Consider the following 20,701-nt stretch of genomic DNA (forward strand, 5'->3'; position numbering starts at 1 on the left):
GTGGACAGCAGCAGCCAGGACTATATTGCAGCAAATCACCATGGAACTAAATCCTATGTATACATGCGACCCGAAAATGGAAAAAAAGTCCCGCCACTGCACTCACTTCCTGGGCCCTTCTGCTGTCATTATAGGGCCCAGGAAAATGTAATTACACCCCCAAGAAATTACAAATTAGGAAAAGGTTTAGAAAAAACGATTTTTTTTGAACATGCAGAAATTTACTGTGATGCTGCCCGGGCCCCTTGTAGAGCTGATGGAGCCCGGGCCCGGTACAACAGGGCTGGTTGTACTGCCCTATCAGCGGCCCTGTCTCTAGGATCTATGAATTGGGGGATAGATTGTGTCTGTGGCCCCAAAATTACCTGCACTGGGTTTTTTACTGACATTTTCTGTTTCCTAAACCATTTCGCTACTATTGTGTGACATAAAACATTGGAACTACCGCCATTTTATTCTCTAATAGGGAAATGGGTGCTGATAGGCTGCAGGAGATCTGCTGAGACATAGAAGGGGAAATGGGTGCTAATAGGCTGCAGGAGATCTGCTGAGACATAGATAGGGAAATGGGTGCTAATAGGCTGCAGGAGATCTGCTGAGACATAGAAAGGGAAATGGGTGCTAATAGGCTGCAGGAGATCTGCTGAGATATAGAAGGGGAAATGGGTGCTAATAGGCTGCAGAAGATCAGATGAGAAAAAAGGAGGGGGGGGGTTAAAAAAAAGGAAAAGCTCCTACAGCTTATTAGCACCCCCCCCCCTCCCCTGGCAGATCTCCTGAAGCCTATTAGTATCTGTTTCCTTTGCTGAGAATAAAATGTTGGTGGAATTATTTTTTCTTTTATTTCATTTTATTTTGTTTATTCATTTATTATTTTACCACCCACCAGAACATTATACTCACCCAATAACATTATATCCACCTGCCAGAACATTATATCCACCCACCAGAACATTATACTCACCCAATAACATTATATCCACCTGCCAGAACATTATATCCACCCACCAGAACATTATACTCACCCAATAACATTATATCCACCCACCAGAACATTATATCCACCCACCAGAACATTATAACCACCCACCAGAACATTATGATCACCCCTTTAATATTGAGTCGGTCCCCCTTTTGCTGCCATCAAGGCATGGACTCCACCAGATAAAGCATCACACTGCCTCCGCCAGCTTGTTTTCTTCCCAGATTGCATCCTACGGCCATCTCTTACCAGGTAAGTGACGCACACACACCCGCCAATCCACATCCCACACAGCCCCGTACACAATAAACTATAATGCCTATCTTATTTGCTTTCAACACATCAACTTCAGGGACAACATTTTCACTTGCTGCCTAATACCACAGCTCCCAACAGTCCCTAATTTGGAACAAAGTGCCTCTTTCCTCCTCATTTGTCCCTCATTTTGGTCTGATCTATATAGTTGTATGTATATAAAATACACTATTTATCCCCTAATGGAAAAGCTTTCATTCAATTTCTAAATTGCTATATTTGTAAATTTCAAACGCCAATATAAAGGAATAGTAGTGGTAAAAAAAGCACTTGTGGGTTTAACCAGCTTCCTACACCTACATACCACTCCTAATAGGTGACCCTCGTTCCCATCTCAGAAAGTTGGGAGGTATGTAATATATCCCACCCACTCTCAGATGCCATTGTAATGAGATAATCAATGTTATTCTCTTCCCCTGTCAGTGATCATAATGTTGGGGCTGATCAGTATACAGTACATACACACACAGCACAAGACCGTGTTCACACTACAAGATGTTTCTCAGGGCTGCGGTTCCTCTGATATCCACAAGGTGGTGATCTCACTTCTACCCAGACATGAAGTCTCTATGGAATACAGACAGGAAGTGATGTCAGGTACAGACAGGAAGTTCCGGGTGAGAGGTTAGTTGGGAGGAAGTAGAGAGAAGATATCACTGGAAGTGGCAGCAGAGGAGGTAATAAGATCTTATTTTCTATTTACACCCAGTAACCCCCCGTCATGTCCGTCCTCTTCCTCCATAGTCACTGTGACCTCTTTTATCTCCAGCAGATGATGATACACACATATATCGTGTGGAAACCTAGATTATCCCCTTCAGGAGTAAAACATTTCCCCACTTACGGGGCCGGAACATTCTCTTCATTTTGGAGATAAATTCTAGTAATATGTTCCTCTAAACCAGGGGTGGGGAACCTATGGTTCGGGGGCCGTATGCCCCCCGTGCAGCTGAGTCTGTGTCTCTCAGCTGATCTGTCAGAACGGAGCCAATGCTTCCTGTATAGTTCCTGCTCCATTATGACAGTCTGAGTGAGTCACAGGTGGAGTGATATCAAATGCATTCCGTCTGTGACCAATACAGGAAACATCACCTCTTCCTCCAGCGCGGCACCGCTACACTTCTCCTAGCCAGCATTTCCTGCCAGCAGTACACACAGCAGTACCAGCCAGAGCCAGCAGTACCTACAGCAGTATCAGTCAGAGTCAGCAGTACCTACAGCCAGGACCAGCCAGCAGTACCAGCCTGAGCCAGCAGTACCCACAGCAATACCAGCCAGCAGTACCAGCCTGAGGCAGCAGTACCTACAGCAGTACCCGCCTGAGCCAACAGTACCAGCCTGAGCCAGCAGTACCTACAGCACAGTACCAGCCTGAGCCAGCAGTACCCACAGTAGTACCAGCCAGCAGTATCAGCCTGAGCCAGAAGTACCCACAGCAGTACCAGTCAGCAGTACCAGCCTGAGCCAGCAGTACCCACAGCTGTACCAGCCAGCTATACCCACCAGCAGTTCTTTTCAAAACTTACCACCACAAAACAGTGGACTGCGCTCCAGACTGACCGACACAAACCTGGAAAACCTCTTGTGCGTAGCATCATCATCAATACCAGCTAACACCACACACCTCACTAAAGAGAAGCAGTTGCAGCCATCACATTAGGGGTGAGTTAATTAAATGTTTGACCAAATATAACAGGCTAATTTTTAAGGTGATAATTTTGTACAGCCCCCAAATGATTTTATAAATACCCAAATGACCCTTTGCAGAAAAAAGGTTCCCCACCCCTGCTCTAAACAAACAGCACTGACAATAAATAGACAAGACAATGACCATCCTGACCATACATGGCCTACAAAGGGCAAATATTACACTGCACAGGCAGCCATTACAATATACAATATACACAATGATGGAGTGCAGGGGTCAGGAGTATGGAGCATAGAGCCCCTTACATTGCTGGTCAGGAGGAAGAAAACATTCCCCAGCCTGCCATGAAGAATATGTTCCATCATTGGTGTCAGAGGGAGGAAAATACTGAGGGCTCTGAGGAAAGTTGAGGGGCTGTGATGGTTTAGTAAAGCTGAAATACTTTAGGGGGTTCTGAGGGGTAATGTAGCTGAAGTACTCTGAGACCCTTGAGGCGGTAATCAGGCTGCAGGGCTCTGAGGGAATAGGGGGCTGGAGGGCTCAGGTGACTCTGAGGGATGGGGGGGGGGGGTCTATGATGGCCTCCCACCCCACCTGCACTTTTTTTTCAGACCTTACAGAACTGGAAACCTTAACCATCTTATTGTCTCAGTGGTCACTTGATTTGTTCTGGGATATCAAGTAGGATAATTCCTTCACTGGTTGGTGAGCACTTGTTATTAGAGGAGTTTTGTTTTGCATAAAACCCAGTTCAGAAAGAAAACAAACCCAACAGAGAAAAGGGAATATCTGATCTGACAGGCCAAAAGGGTCCCAGGTCCTCCAATATGTAACAAAACCTAAACAGTCCAGACTAAATGTGTTCCCATGGGGGGAGTAGTTATTATTGTGTGAACAATACTATCCAAATAATACTTTTATTTACCAAAATTATCTGTCTACAAGGAGACCTGTATGGATCAAATGACGGCACCAATGAGGATGGAGGAGGATCGGAGTCACATGACTGAGAAGATACTAAACTTCACTCTGGAGATCATCTACCTGCTGACCGGAGAGGTGAGGAGGATTCTGGGAGGTCACATGACATCACTCTTATCTCTATTAATAAACACAGACCTGACCGGAGAGGTGAGGAGGATTCTGGGAGATCACATGACATAACTCTCATCTCTATTAATAAAACACAGACCTGACCGGAGAGGTGAGGAGGATTCTGAGATTCTAACATGATATTACTATTGCTTCCTCAATACAGAGATTTCCTCCTCTGAAGTCAGGTGATCATATGACCATCACAGTGCCTTCATGTGACTCCCTAAAACCTGAGAGACACAACATGCAGAAGATTCTAGAAGTCACCAAGAAGATGATGGAGCTGCTGACAGGAGAGGTGAGCGGTGCTGGGAATTCTGGGACATTATCCAGTAACAGACAAGGGATGTGTCTGGATGGTGACTGTATCATTGTGTGTGTCAGGTTCCTATAAGGTGTCAGGATGTCACTGTCTATTTCTCCATGGAGGAGTGGGAGTATTTAGAAGGACACAAGGATCTCTACAAGGACGTCATGATGGACAATCAGCCGCCCCTCACATCACCGGGTAAGAGGAGACTTTATTGTAAAGGAGAGAGCAGTACGGAGGGTCCACCTAGATCCCCCATCATCTGATAAACACATAGAAACAATGTATTCAGTCAGTGTGTGTGTTTCCTACAGATGGATCCAGTAATGAGAACCCACCAGAGAGATGTCCCCGTCCTCTGTATTCCCGGGATTCCACACAGGAAGGTCACACCATCCCTCACCATCAGGTAGATGATTGATAATTATTGGTAGTTATGATTTATGTACAAGCATATTTGTAACAATGAATATCTTATTTTATGTTTAGAGTGGAATCCTCTAATTAATCTTTAGCAACAAATATTTATGTTAAAGAAGAGGATGAGGAGTATGAGGTGATGAGTGAGTTTTCAAGGACACATGAATATAATGGAGCCACCTAATACCAGGAACCCACCAGAGAGATGTCCCCGTCCTCTGTATTCCTGGGATTCCACACAGGAAGGTCACAACTATACATAACAGTATCCGGTAGATGAATAACACTTATTAGTAGTTAAAGGAGAAGTACACCCAAAGGTTGTTTGGCTGCGTTTCTCCTGTGGATCACAGCAGTGCAGTTCCTTCTGCACTACTGGGACCCGTTTTCAGCTGACAGCTGGCTGAAGTCCGCTGACATTATAGAACCGGTCCAGGCTCGGGCAACATCACGACAATAAGGGGGCGTGGCCAAGAGCGGCATGTGAGCAGACACCTCTCACAGAGCTCCCGGAATACATCCTGAAAATATCCTGCTCCCGGACACCTAAACGCTCCGAATCTTCTTCAATCTGCTCCCACAAGTTCACTGCTGTTCCAGGCAGGTAAGCTGAAGTCCACAGCGGCCATGATGACCCGAAAGCATAAGGAAGATATAGCGCTGCCTGACTCCCAAAATGGTGCCCAGCGGGGAACGCCACGTGGAACAGACAGGAAGGATGCTGTGAGTAAACCTCCTAAAACCCCCAAAACGGCTCCCAGGGATAATCAAAGGGATATGAGATTCTATGCCTACAAATGATCTGGTCATGAGGAGAGGGGGGTGGATGAGGAGTGTGCTGGTCCCCCAGAGATATCTGACACAGAACAGGAAGAGTCAGAGTGGATGCAGCAGCATAGAACTCAAGCTGCCTGGGCTGACCGAGCAGGATTGGTGCAGTCTGTTATGGGAGAGGGAGGTGAGGAGCCTGCACAGCCAACCCTGTCTGATATCCTGAAAGCTTTTAATAAATGTACAGCTTCTGTGGACACCTTGAAAGCACAGTTTGGGGGGCTGACAGAGGCAGTGGCCCTGATTAGAGAAGACCTCCAAAAAGTGAGGGAAAGAACGACAGCAGCGGAAAGCAGGATCAGTGACATTGAGGACCAGTTGCCACCCCTTTTCAGGGAGTCTCAGTCCACAGCCAGGCTGGCCAGAGCAACAGATATGAGAGCTGAGGACATTGAAAACCACCTCAGGAGGAATAATATATGGATAGTGGGCCTGCCTGAGAAGGTGGAAGGCAGGGACCCCATTGACTTTGTGGAATGCTATCTATTGGATGTTTTTTGGCAAGGAGGCCTTCTTGGCTCTGTACACAGTGGAGAGACCTCATAGAGTCCCCACGTGACCATTACAGGTAGAGAGACCACCGCACAGCATGCTGGCATGACTTTTGATATACATAAGGAAACAATTCTTCGCTTCAGGGGGGTCGTATATCATTTTATCCGGATTACTCGGTGGAGGTCCAGAAAAGCAGAGCTAAATTTACATCGGTCAAGCAGCGTCTCCTGAAGTTTCAGGCCTCTTATGCAATGCTATACCCGGAAAGAAATCAACATACCAGCTCAGGGGCATGCACACTTTTTTGAAAATGCCGCGGACGCTTCTGCTTGGCTTGATTTGAATGAACATATGTTCAGTCTGTCACACAGACCCATGGAGGAAGATAAATGAACAGCCATCACCTTCACACTGCTACCTTTTTATACCCTGGTGAGAGTAATATAAGTATACCTACCCAGCGTTGAGCATAGTCCTCGGGAATAATTTCACTATGCTTTACAAAGAGCGATAGGAATTGGATATATTCACTAAGAGACGGCCTTACTGGTACTTTACCTCAGGTTTATCTTTTTTGCTACCTAATTTTTATTCTGTCCGGTTGGCGGTAGGGGGGACCAGTTGTTCCTCACAGACATTTACATGGTTTTTGCCTTACTTGTTTTCACTTTTGTGCCTACGACAGTATGAGAAGTCAGCAGACCCAGCGGACCATCTTCCTGTGGCCTAAGCACCGCCTGTCCATTGACGGGAGAACACGGAGGTTACTGTCTGCCCGACTTACTAATGGCAGTGCAATTGGGTCAACCCTCTTGTTCATCATGGGGATGGGTGAGGTCTCTGCTATATACCAAGCATTCACAATGGAGTTGCCTAGGTATAATGACTTTCTTGGGGTCCTACGGAGTCCAATGGAACTATGTAAAAGGGGCTACGTGCTCGTTTTATATCCTGCAACATGCCTAACCTCTTTTCTGTCATGTCTACAGTAATTATAGTTTCGTGGAACATTAGGGGTTTCCATGATGCCCTAAAGCACACTATGATACACACTTTACTTCGGAGGCATCTACTTGCGATTTGTGCACTACAAGAGACGCACCTCACCAGAGACTCTCTGTCATGTCTTGATTTTGCCTGGGTTGGGAGAGCGTACCATTCCACTCACACTGTATTTTTGAGGGGTGTAAGTGTTTTGATACACAACTCCATAGACTACCAAAAGCTGGATAGTTCTGTTGATACCAAAGGTATATTTGTGTTTATGACATGCCGCATATATTCTCTACATTGTATTCTAGCATTTATCTATATACCACCCCCATACAATAATGAAATCCTCAAAACCTTACTAGTGTATCAAGGAAGTATGGGAGATTTTAACTGCTGGCTAGATCCAACATTGGATAGGCATCCCCCCCTGTTCCTGTAGGCCGCGGTGTTCGCCGCACGGCCCTCCTTGAAGCTTTCTAAGGAATTGGGGTGGGTTGATCATTGGATGGGCATGCATCCGAGGGAGCGGTGTTTTGCTGCTTCTCCAAGACACATATATCCTTGTCTAGGATAGACTTATGTCTATGTAACTTCCAGGCGGTCAGACATGTGAGTGACCTTGCATATACCACCCGGGGAATTTCTGATCACTCCCCGATGCTGGTGTGTGTGTGGAGGTTGGATCATCGTCTGGTCTGCTGAAGGCCCCTTGGAAGCCTAATGTCTTTTGGCTAAACCTTATATCTGTGCGCTCTGGCATTGGAGAGGCAATATCTGAGTTCTGGCGGGTCCATGCTGATCACCCGTGTACGGGGGCTGTTTGGGATACTGTTAAGGCCTTCTTGTGAGGCCGTTTCATATCGGAAATCCAGGCTGTTAAAAGGGCAACAGCGACTCAGGGGGAAGAGGTGGAAAGACCGGTGCATGACCTTGAAACCAAATTCATTGAAGATCCAACAGAATCGAATAGGGAGTGGTGGCTCAGGAGGCATTATCCCACATAACCACTTCAGCTGCCGAGAGAAAGCGCTTCTTTAACAGGTTGGCATTCTACGAGGAAGGGGAGCAGACAGGTCGATTGCTAGCTAATCTTGCTCACCCACACCGGTCCTCTTCGGGTATTAGTGCTTTGAGAGATCGTGATGGTAAGACAGTTACCACTCAAGAGCTGATCATGACTGAACTGGTCAATTATTATTCCAACCTTTACCTCTCTAAAACAATCCCACTCAGAGGACCAACTGGTACGATATGTGGATGCTATCTCTTTGCCATCTCTTTCTTCGGTGGACCGAGACATGTTGTATGCACCACTGACATTGGAGGAGTTGAGGGGGGCGACTAGTCTGTTCTCTAACTTAAAGGCCATTGGAGAGGATCGGTTGCCAATAGAGGTGTACAAGACCTTTGGGGGTGGGATCTTACCTAAATTGCTACAGGTGTTTAATGAAGCCAGTGCCAGTGGTTGCCTTCCTCAGAGTATGACCAGGGCTAATATTATCCTGTTGCCGAAACCTGGGAAGGATCCGCTAGATCCAGCGTCGTACAGCTCCATTTCGCTTTTACAGAGCGACATTAAGATACTCGCAAAGGCATTGGCCCTGCGACTAAACAAGGTTATTGCGTCTATCATACATGATGATCAGACGGGCTTAATGCCACAAAAATCTACATCAATTAACCTACGCAGACTATTCCTAAACTTACAATCTCCAGGGGACAATGTGGGTGACAGAGTGTTGCTGTTGCTTGATGCTCATAAGGCCTTTGACAGCATTGAATGGAAGTACTTGTGGTCAGTAATGCGTAAATTTGGCTTTGGCAAAGGGTTTTTCTCATGGATTCATTTACTTTATTATACCCCAAAGGCAGCCATTAGGGAACCGGGCAGGATGTCGGCCAGCTTCAATCTCCACAGGGGAACAAGACAGGGCTGCCCCTGTCACCACTCTTGTTTGCACTGGCTATTGAGCCTATGGCTGCGCTCATTAGATCCAATGCAAAGATTTGCAGGTTTAAATATGGACAGGTACAAGAAAAAATAATGTTATACGCAGATGATGCCATGCTCATGTTAGGTGATACTACAACCTCTCTTGAAGAAACAATGTTGGTAATCTCGGAGATTGGCACGTACTTGGGTTTGCACATAAACTGGTCAAAGTCCTCCCTGATGCCCCTGGATGGGGGCCTGGAGGTTACATCACAGGTTACAGCTAACAGACCCATTTCCTCTCAAATTTAAATATCTCGGTATTCAGGTCACACCTCGACCTTTGGACTATATAACCCTAAATATGACCCCCTTGCTTGCCAAATTTAGGGATAGAGTTAAAATGTGGGCAAAACTTAAAATGTCTCTGGTTGGTCGGACTAACCTTATTCAGATGATCCTCATGCCACAACTGTTATACATACTCCACAACTCCCCGGTGGTTATCCCACTAAAAATGTTTTGTATCATTAACACTATATTTAGATCTCTCCTATGGTTATTCAAAAAGTTGGAACAATTTCAGAGACCGAAGGATGCAGGAGGTTTGGCTCTTCCCAACCCCTGGCTTTTATTACCTGGCCTCCCAAATGCAGCATATCGCATGCTCCATGTACTCCTCCACTAATGATAGAGGGAGGATCCCTCTGTTAAAGTAATTACCCACACAGTAGGCGTGAAAAATGTGGCATGTGGTCTCGAGGGACTTAAGTTTTACAAATCCCACAAACTATACCCCACTTATGCCTTAATGCAAAAAACTTGATATGAGGTTAGACAGTGGTAACAGATAATGGGTTTTACTAGATTTAGTCCCATCTGGAAAAATAAGTACTGCCTGGAGTTGGATAGGATGGAAGGTGGTGCGAGATGTTCCCTATATGGGATCAGTCATCTACACCATATTTTCACTAATGGTTGGCTGTGCTCCTTCCTGGAATTACAAGAGAAGTATAAACTCCCTGCTTCAATGTTCTTCTTTTACATGCAGCTATCCCATGCGGTAAAAACGCAAGGTCGGCCCGATTTGTGGGTACAATCACCTGCTCCGATATTCAATTACATATACGAGGTTGATTCATACAGACGTTTCATCTCCCAATGTTACTCAATGCTATTAAACAATTTCCTAAAGGATCACCCCATGAGTGTGGTATCCAAATGGGAAGGGGGTTTCGGTTCTTTGGAGGAGGAACAGTGGGAGGAGGCTCTCCTGGCATTCAAGCAGTGCTCCTTGAATGTGGCACAGCGTCTGTCACAGCTAGATTTACTCCTATGGGTCCTCTACACCCCAGTGAGGTTATTCCGCATGGGAAGAAGTGAATCCCCTACATGCTCCAGATGTAATGGAGACCAGGGAGACTTGATTTACCTTACGAGGCGCTGCCCAAAGCTGCATAGATATTGGAAAGAGGTCACTGCCACCATTGCCAATGTCTTTTAGGTACATATACCTGAGGATCCAAAAATCTGTGTGCTGGGAATTCTGAGTGACCTACAGATAGAGGATGCACCCAGGCAGGCCATAGCGAGGGCATTATTTCAAGCCTGGAAGGTAATACTTAGCCATTGGATCTCTGCAGACTCCCCTAACTCGAAGGAATGGTTAGTTCAAATGCGGGATACCCTCCTTTTAGAGAAATATATTTTTCAGCAGAGAGGCTGCTATGATAAATTCAATAAACAATTGGCACCTTGGTTAGACACACCTGGTCTAGCACCAGTGGACTTGACTATGGACCAGCTGGTCATTGGTAGAGGGTAATTACGAATTGGTTTTAGAGGTTACCATTGGGTAATGGGGTGTGGGGTTATGGGCATATTCATGCAAGTCGTGTATCTGCTAATGTAATAAAAATGAAAGGGATGATGGCGCTGCCTAGGGAGAGATAGGCTAGTATTTATATAGAAAGCATGGGTGAATAAATGAGTGTGTCAAAAAATGATGATGAATAAATACAAAGTGTAAAAAATTGTGATAATTGGAGGTATCTAGGTGTGACTGTGAAAGTCAAATGTGCATATGGAATGTGAATATTAACCTAAATAAGAGATCATAATGTGCATATAAATACCACAAATTAAAGAAAAATTGCCACTTTAGAAACAATGATAAATAATATAAATACATAAAAAGATGAACAAATCTATCAAAAAGTCCACTCAGGAGTGACAATCATAAAGTGACTAAGTTCAAGTGATGATGTGGTGGACCACAAATAAATAAATAATACAGCAGTGGTGAATGCCAATATATAAAAAATAAAATATATAAAGTCTCAAGAATCCATGCACATATATATATATATATCTGTAAGCCAGGTGAAAAAGTCAGTGAACCTCCAATTATCACACTTTTTTACACTTTGTATTTATGCATCATCATTTTTTGACACACCCATTTATTCACCCATGCTTTCTATATAAATACTAGCCTAGGCAGCGCCATCATCCCTCCCATTCCTATTACATTCTCGTATAACCTTTGGTTATATTTTGAGGGAGGCTGCAGCCACTGGTTTGACCTTAGTGCGGAATCCTTCCCCCTTTATTTGTGTATCTGCTAATGGTTATGATTTATTATGTTTCTATGGATGTAATGCTTTTATGCTTTTAAATCTGTATGTTGTATTGTATTTTGACTGAGCTGGAGACTGTACTGCTGGCACAATTTTTCAATTGTTCATTCAATAAAATTTTATTTGAGAAAAAAAGATCACGACAGTAAAGTCAGGATCCACCTCCATGCCTGGACCGGCTCAGCCTCTTAGTGTGCCAATGAGAGCCCGAGCCAGCTGCTCCAGCCCTCTCTACAGCCCAGCGCTCCAGTAAATGCGGAGAGGAAGAGCAGAGAGCAGGTGACTGACAGTCACCAGCTCTCTGCTTACGGAGCTATGAGAACCGAGTGATTGGCAGTGTTAATTTGCTCGGTTCTCAGTATTTTTGAGGCACTGGGGGACAGATGCAGCTTTGGATCGATACTGCATCCACCTAGGTAAGTATAATTCTTTAAAAAAAAAAACAACAAATACTTCTCTTTTAAGATCTATATACAAGTATGTTTATCACAATTAATGTTTTATTATATCTTTCAGAGTGGAAACCTTGGAGATTATAATATTGTTCTTAAAGAAGAGTATAAAGAGGAGGATGAGGAGTATGGAGTGATGGAGGAGTTTTCAGAAGGACACAAGGATATGATGGAGCCACCTAATACCAGGAACCCACCAGAGAGATGTCCCCGTCCTCTGTATTCCTGGGGTTCCACACAGGAGGATCACTCCGTCCCTCACCATTACAAGGTTGGTGGCATCTAGAACGTGGACTTGTTAAGGTGATGTGTTGATTTTTTTAAATATGTCACAGTATTAAAGTTTATATTTTGCAGATGACCTCTTCTATTATATTCTTGGTTTAGGGTGAAGATCTGATAGATATAAAAGTTGAAGTTAAAGCAGAAGAAGAAGTGAGGTATATGAGGGATGATCAGCAGTCTATGGAGGATAATGGAATAACGGGGACATTTATAGAGGAGGACACTCCTACAGAGATCAGCACAGGTGGGTCATTAACACTAAATACATTCCTCCTCCCATACTGCTCACTGATTGGTCCAGAGTAGGGCGGGGACTGGGTGATATCAGCCAGTAATACCCTGGTCACTTTCCTGAGCTGTGTTCCCCGTCCTGTTTTCCTGTATTCCTCTTGGATATTCTTCCTTCTCTGTGCTGCAGACATAAGTTATGTATCTAGACTGGATTTATGGAGATTCTGGGGTTCAGCTGGCAGCAAAATGTTGATTTTCACAATCTATGTTACTAGACCTAGGCACCTGGGGTATATGCTTTGGGTCTCCTTTCCCATGCCCAGGCGGTGACAGGAGTCACTTTGGGCGAGGGGCTTGTGGAACCCAGTTTACCTTAGAGAGGTGAGGAAACTCCTTGTCCAGCTCCCCCGGCCCCTCCTATGTGTAAGTCACCCTGTGTCTATTAGGGGCACAGGGTGACTGAGAACCCTATTCGGGTCTGTCCTAACTAGACTCACGGTACAACCACACCGGACTCAGCATTTAGTTTTACCCATTATCCTGGTTTCTTTATGTGTGGATTGTGTTGAAAGAATGCAGAGGCTCTTTCACTTGGGAGAGTAATACAGTATTTCTGAACAATATCCCTCAAGACATATATGAAGATAAATAATTCCACCTTTCAGACTGCTATAATATTGTAGGAGACCATTGCTAGATAGTTTGAGGTGGGGTGGGGGTTGTTATGTGTTGGTTAAGTGCCTGTATTCCATTATTTTATTGTTTCTGTCTGCCTTGGGAGCAAATAATTATGGGATGTATATGTGGATTAGCTGGTGGGGGGGGGGTGGTTCTCCTGCAGCCTTTTCTAAAGGCTGTTTGTGTGTCATGTTACTGACTGTAGTTTACCCCACCCTGTGTCATTGTGCAAATGGGGGGGGGGGGGGGGGGTTGTCCCCTGAGTGGAGTGTATATCTCTTTGAGCCTGTGTTTGAATAAACAGTCTTATGTTTTTTTTCCACCCTACACTGATGTCTCGACAAGTAACTGGGTGGGCTAAGGGATCTTGGATCGTGCTGGTACCGGGCAAGCGGAGCTTATACAGCGGACATACTCTTCTTGAGTACAGGGTCTGTCACATTGGTAGCAAGCGGTGGGATAGTGCTTCCTTCCTGTGAACAGGTCCAAACAACCACTGGGATCCAAGATCAGGATAGCAGACTTAGGTCACCCCATCAGAAATATGGACCTAGTATCAGAGTTCCAGGGGCTGTTGCGGATCGCCCTTTCAGTAATCCTAAAGACGGTGTCTGGGGATCAATACCTGGAGATTCGGGTGGAGGTCTGGATTGGAGCCCTCAAGGTTGCTGCTAGACACCAGGGCAAGTGTTTTACAACCCCAGGGCAACAGGCCAGTGACCAATGGGAGTTGCAGATGCCATTCCTGGGAGAGCAGCCCCAGGAGCAATGGGTGTCCAAGTTGGACAGGCTGGTCCAGCAGGAAATAGAGCTGGATAATATATATCGGGCTCTACAATGGCATGCAGAGCAGGAATATTTAGGGGAGACAACAGAATGCTCTCCAGAGTGATATGACTTTAACGGGCCTGGATTGCTGTGGGAGAGCCTTACAGATGGTTTTGTGTTTGGCGATGAAGGGGAACCTGCCCTTGAGTACCTGCGAGAATGCAGAGAGGCTATGCTCCGTCTCACAGGGGTCTCAGAGCTTAAACCTGATCTGGAATACTCGCTAAGGAAAGAACAGCATCTGGAAAGGGCATAAAGGGAACCGCTAGAACATGTTCAGCAATATGCCAGAGAATCGGCAGCGGAAACTCCGGAGATTGCTATCCCCAAAGCTGAAGTGCTGACAGCAGGGCAGAACTCTGCAAGCCTCTGCTCAGCACCGATAGCATCTTCTGGGTTCCACGGGCAGGAGATGCTGAACCTCGATCCCCAGACACCAGTTCCAGAAACTGGGGATTTAATAGACCTTTTTGCTGAGGAGGAACAACCCGGTGAGCCTCCAGCAGAAGAGCTGGCTTCAGAGCATGGCGCTGTTAACCTCTGCAAACAATTGGCGGTCCTGAAGGATTTGTGCAAGGCCACCGACGTTTCACTTTACTTCCCAGTGGAACAGCTGGGAGCTGGGCAGAACGCTACTGGCCTCTGCCCACAACTATCAACTCCGCTGGAGCTCCAGGGAGAGAATGCAATCAGCACCTCACAACTGCAGCTAGAGCTGATATCAGTGGATGGGACTGCGGTATCCACTGAGAGCAACCCAGCAGAAGAGCTTGCAACAGGGCAGAGAGCTGCTGGCCTCTGCCCCCAACTTACAGAAGATTAATTTTCTGTGGTGGTGGATAAGACTTCGGATTCCACTGACACAACCTCAAAAAAAGGTCTAGCATTGGGACAGGAGGATGTCAGCCTTGCTATGCAAACACTGGGGTGTTATCATCTAGTAAAAGTGGATGGGACTACAGTCTCCACCTGTATGCCCCAGGGATGCTGGGCAGTCTGCCCAGATCCCCAAAAGCATGACTGTTAGGAGAATACCTGTAATGAGTGAAGACCATTAGCTGACAACGTCAGGCAAGCTCAGTTCTGAGGTCAGCGACAGAAACAAATATGTGTATAGGAAAGTCTGAGTCACTAGACCAATAATCTGTGTTGGGGTCACAAGCCAAGTTCGGTGCAGGAGAGAGTTTTGTATTCTGAGTCACAAGACAAGGAGCCAGAGCCGGAGGAGAGTTTCGTAGTCGGGGTCACAAGCCAAGGTCGATTTCCAAACCGCAATAGAAGTAGCTCAAGTAGTAAGCAGGATCAGACCACAATATTCTGGCAACAGGGAGTGCAGAGGCAAGGCTTATATAGAAAGTTAATGGAAGGAGCAAGGAGTTCAAGGTTCAATGGCAATCAAGACACAAGGCAGGGTTGTCCAATAGATCAGGCAGAGAGCTGTCCAGCATCCCAGATAGCTCAGCGAGAAGAACCAATGCCAGACACCGAAGAGGTCCCAGGTTCAAGCCCAGGTCCTGACAATAAAGGTGTGAGCACAGCCACCCTGTCTTCTCTCCAGCGGCTGAAAGGACACCAGGGGGAAGGACCAGTCTGCACTTCTTCTCAGCAGCGGTTATGTTCTACGAGAGAGTCAGAGGTTGGCTGGGTGAGAAACGCTCTGTTCGAGACAATTTGTTTGGGGTATTGCGTGGGTATGGGCATTGGGGGACTTGAACTATGGACTCACTTCAAAGTCAACCCCTTTTGGGGTCTCCTTCTGTGTTAGTCTCCTGCCGAAAGGGGAGATATGTGACGGGAGTAACTTTGGGTGGGGGGCTTGTGGAACCCAGCTTACCTTCGAGAGGTCAGGAATCTCCTTGTCCAGCTCCCCCGACCCCTCCTATGTTTAAGTCACCCTATGTCTGTTAGGGACACAGGGCGACCGAGAACTCAAGTCGGGTCTGCACTAACCAGACCCACCGTACAACCACACCGGACTCAGCATTTTTTATTACACCTCATATCCTTGGTTCTATATGCGTGGTTTGTGTTGAAAGAATGGAGAGGCTCTTTCACTTGGGACAATAACATTTCTGAACAATATCCCTCAAAATTTATGATAAATAATTCCACCTTTCAGACTGCTAGAATATTGTAGGAGTGTCTCAAACCATTGCTAGAAAGTTTGAGGTGTGGTGGTGGTTGTTATGTCTTTGTTAAGTGCCTGTATCCCAATGTTCTATTGTTTCTGTCTGCCTTGGGAGCAAACAATTATTATATGTGTATGTGTATGTGTATGTGGATTGGCTGCTAGAGGGGAGGGGGGATTTCTCTTGCAGCCCTTCCTAAAGGCTGTCTGTGTGTCATGTTACTGAATGTAGTTTACCCTGCCCTGTGTCATTATGCAAAGAGGGGGGATTGTCCCCTGAGTGTATACTGTATCTCTTTGTGCCTGTGTTTGAATAAAAAGTCTTATACTTTTTTCCACCCTACACTGATGTCTCAACGAGTGCTAAGGGATCTTGGATCGTGTTGGTACCGGGCAAGGAAAGCTTATACGGCGGACAAACTCTTATTGAGTACAGGGGTTTGTCGCATCTCTGACAGAACAATTCTCCTGGGATTACTTGCTCTGTTGTTTGCTGGCTGTGCCCGGTGGAGGGATATGTCTGTATAGTCTCAGCCACAAGTCACTGAGTGCAGTCTCAGGAGATGGGAGGAAGCGGTGTGGGACCTCTGTAACTTGTCTCCACCAAACAATTAAGCTCCCACTGATTACTGAATACCAATATTATGAGTCATGACCCTTACACTATATAATTTAATATTGTACATTACATACTCCTGACCCCTGCACTATATACTCTATGTTGTACATTACATCACTCTGACACTGTATAGTCCTATCTGCTGTATCTTATACAATATGTTGTAGATTACATAGTCCTGACTTCTGCTCTCTACCCTCTGTCCATTTCTATATATATATAAACATAATATGTACTCTCTCTTTTGTTGCACCCATTTTCTACCAGCTGGACATTTTATATCTAATGATTTGATTGGAACACAGACTTTTACATGTTGATAAGAATTTGATAACATCCTCAGACTTTGGAACCTTAACCACTTTACCACCGGAGGATTTTGCTGTCTTACGTCCAGGCCACTTTTTGCGATTCGGCACTGTGCGACTTTAACTGACAATTGCGCGGTCATGCAACGCCGTACCCAAACAAAATGTACGTCCTTTTTTTCCCACAAACAGAGCTTTCTTTTGGTGGTATTTGATCACCTGTGCGATTTTTACTTTTTGCGCTATAAACAAAAAAAGAGCGAAAATTTTGAAAAAATAACAATATCGCAATAAGCGTATTTTGATTGGTTTGCGCAAAAGTTATTGCTTTTACTATCTAAGGGAAAGATTTCTGTCATTTTTGGTTTTTTTATTTTTTTAACGAGTAATGGCGGTGATCTGCGTTTTTTTTTTTTTTTTTTTGCGGGACTGCGACATTGCGGCAGACAGATCGGACCCTTGACTGACATTTTTGACACTTTTGGGGGTACCAGTGACATTACTGCAGTAATCAGTGCTATAAATATGCACTGTTACTGTAAAAATGACACTGGCAGGGAAGGGGTTAATTTTATTGGAGAGGGAGGGGTTAATGTATGCCTGGTGCTTACTGACATGTGTGGGGGGAGGTGACTGAGTGACACAGGGACAGATCGCAGATTCCGCTATGCTGAACCCTGCAATCTGACGCTGCCTGTCACTTAGGAGATCTGCCCGCTTTGTTTACACAAGCGGGCGGATCTCCAGACTTGATTCCCCGACAATCGGGGAAGAGCGGCGGTGATCACCGCCGCTCCTCCCCTGGCCCGACTCCCACTGTGATTGAAAACAGCAGGAGCGAGCCTCCGGCGGCGCGCGCGCGCCGCCCACAGGGGGAGGAGTCCATAGTCGATAACGAGCCACATTGCTGCAGTAGCAGCAATGTGAGCGGGGATAAAGTGGTTAAACGTAAAGTGATAATGAGGGAGGAGTCAATAACCCAATGATGGTGGTCTTCAGGATCAGTCCAGTCTTCATCTTGGTTGTTCTCCCCCCCCCATCCTCACTCTCTGACCTCTGGTGGGGCTCAGCCCCGCTGTTATTCATGACTAAATCAGGGACTAAAAAAGGAAGTGCAGGACTTCTTGTGATGGGAAGATGGTAATGAGTGATAGAGGGGGTGTGAACACTCATCCTATAATCCCCTCTTTGTCACTCCTATAAAAGACAGTCTCGTTGTTTTCTCACTCTCTGACTATGGTCCATGAATAAAGAAATTAACTGGTAGGAGATTCAGAGGACACATTTAATAGTTACCTTGAGGGGGGAATTGCAAGATCCTCAGAGACAAAGCTGCCAGATTGTAACATAAATGTAAGGGTAGGATAGTTTTACCTTAGCGAAATGTGATCTGTAGAAGTAGTATAATTGTAGATGTAGTGTAATTCTGGGTTATTAAAGATATAGTATTCAGTAGTCAGTCATACACATATGTTCTTTCATTAGCATTTGAAAAGGACAGGGCCAGTTCCAAGGATCGAGCTGACAATTAGATGTCAATAAAAGTCTGCCATCCGAGTAAACATAGATTGCCACCTTCCTGAATAACTCCTAGAATTAAACTACATCTACAATTATACTACCTCTACAGATCACATCACATCTCGCTAAGGCAAAACTTTCTTACTCTTACATTTATGTTACACTGATGTGGGCGGAGTCCTGGTTTGGGGGAACCAATCTGCTTATTTCTAGTAATAATCTTTTTATTTATATTTTAGTAGATGGACGGGAGATGAGGAAAACCTCAGAGGATTGTCTCACTTTGTCTCCAGACTGTAAAGTAGAAGAAAAGGATATCACACAGTATAGTCCAGGAGAAAACCCGGCTACCTCAAATGTCCATCCGGCACCACACAGTGTAGATGGACCATCGTATTCCTCTTATCCTTATCCTGAGGAACCTCAGACTGTGAGGGGCGGTGCCGTCCTTACAACAGATAAGAGGTTTTCCTGTCCTGAGTGCGGGAAGTGTTTCCGTTTTAAATACGATCTTAATGTGCATAAAAGGACTCACACAGGGGAGAAGCCATATTCCTGTCCTGAGTGTGGGAAATGTTTTTCACAGATGTCCAATCTTTATAAACATCAGAGATTCCACACAGGGGAGAAGCCATATTCCTGTCCTGAGTGTGGGAAATGTTTTTCACAGAAGTCACATCTTTATGGACATCAGAGGTCTCACTCGGGTGAGAAGCCATATCCCTGCCCTGAGTGCGGGAAATGTTTCCATTCTAAATCCAAACTTAATGTGCATAAGAGGTCTCACACGGGGGAGAAGCCGTATTCCTGTCCCGAGTGCGAGAAATGTTTTTCACAGAAGTCGAATCTTTACAAACATCTTAGATTGCATACAGGGCAAAAAATGTATTCTTGTCTAGTGTGTGGGAAATGTTTTTCACAGAAGTTCAATCTTTACACACATCAGAGATCTCATACGGGGGAGAAACCGTATTCCTGTCCTGAGTGCAGTAAATGTTTTTCACAGAAGTCCCATCTTTACAAACATCAGAGATCTCACACGGGGGAGAAGCCATATTCCTGTCCTGAGTGTGGGATATGTTTTTCACAGAAGTCCCATCTTTACAAGCATCAGAGATCTCACACAGGGGAGAAGCCGTATTCCTGTTCTGAGTGTGGAAAATGTTTTTCACAGAAGTCTGATCTTTACAGACATCAACGATGCCACACGGGGGAGAAGCCGTATTCCTGTCCTGAGTGCCCAAAATGTTTTTCACAGAAGTCTGATGTTTATAAACATCAGAGATGTCACACGCGGGAGAAGCCTCATTCCTGTCCTGAGTGAGGGAATTGTTAGTCACTGAAGTCCTGTCTTCCTGTACATCAGGGATCCCACACACCCCTCGAGGTTTATTAGTGCCTTGAGTGCGGGAAATGTCTTCTATATGAATGTTGCTGGACATCACAGCTCTCATGTGGGGAAGAAGTACACCCTGATATACACCTCAGATATACTCCATGGCTGATCTTCATCATGTAAGAAACACTTCATAAGGAGATCAGAGATCACCAAAGACATGGATGAAGTGTTGTACTGTGTTGGCCATTGATAGCAGTAGAAAAATAAAAATGGAGACATTACCTTTCATTGGCTGAGTACATTTTGTAGTGTAGGCTTTCACAAACACTTAGAGGTCTATTTAAAAAAAAAAATAATTGATCTAATTTGTTAAAGTAAATGTTAATATGAAAATTATAATAATATATATACACTGCTCAAAAAAATGTAAGTAAAACATATTTATCAGAGTATAGCATCAATTCAATTCAACTCCTGGGATATTGATCTCATCAGTTAAGTATTAGAGGGGGTTGTTAATCAGTTTTAGCTGCTTTGATGTTAAAGAAATTAACAGGTGCACTAGATGGGCAACAATGAGGCAACCTCCAAAACAAGAATGGTTTTACAGGTGGAGGCCACTGACTTTTTCCCCTACTCATCTTTTCTGAC

The 20,701-nt window shown here is 45.1% G+C and overlaps 3 protein-coding genes across 3 annotated transcripts in view; 2 read left to right on the forward strand and 1 right to left on the reverse strand.

Moving 5' to 3' along the window:
- Positions 1–20,331, forward strand: part of LOC309550686 (uncharacterized protein) — an 801,473-nt gene extending 781,142 nt beyond the window's left edge. The window contains exon 11 of the mRNA XM_082251021.1: positions 19,177–20,331. Within this exon, the coding sequence (XP_082107147.1) occupies positions 19,177–20,035 (859 nt within the window). The 3' untranslated portion in view covers positions 20,036–20,331. The remainder of the gene's footprint in view (positions 1–19,176) is intronic.
- The window catches only part of LOC309550702 (uncharacterized protein), a 975,511-nt gene that overhangs the window by 612,194 nt on the left and 342,616 nt on the right, over positions 1–20,701 (reverse strand). The window lies entirely within an intron of this gene.
- The window catches only part of LOC309550720 (uncharacterized protein), a 590,048-nt gene that overhangs the window by 366,917 nt on the left and 202,430 nt on the right, over positions 1–20,701 (forward strand). The gene's annotated exons all lie outside the window — the stretch shown is intronic.

Source organism: Pelophylax lessonae, assembly GCF_965119305.1.
Source record: "Pelophylax lessonae genome assembly, chromosome: 3".
Taxonomy (NCBI): Eukaryota; Metazoa; Chordata; class Amphibia; order Anura; family Ranidae; genus Pelophylax; species Pelophylax lessonae.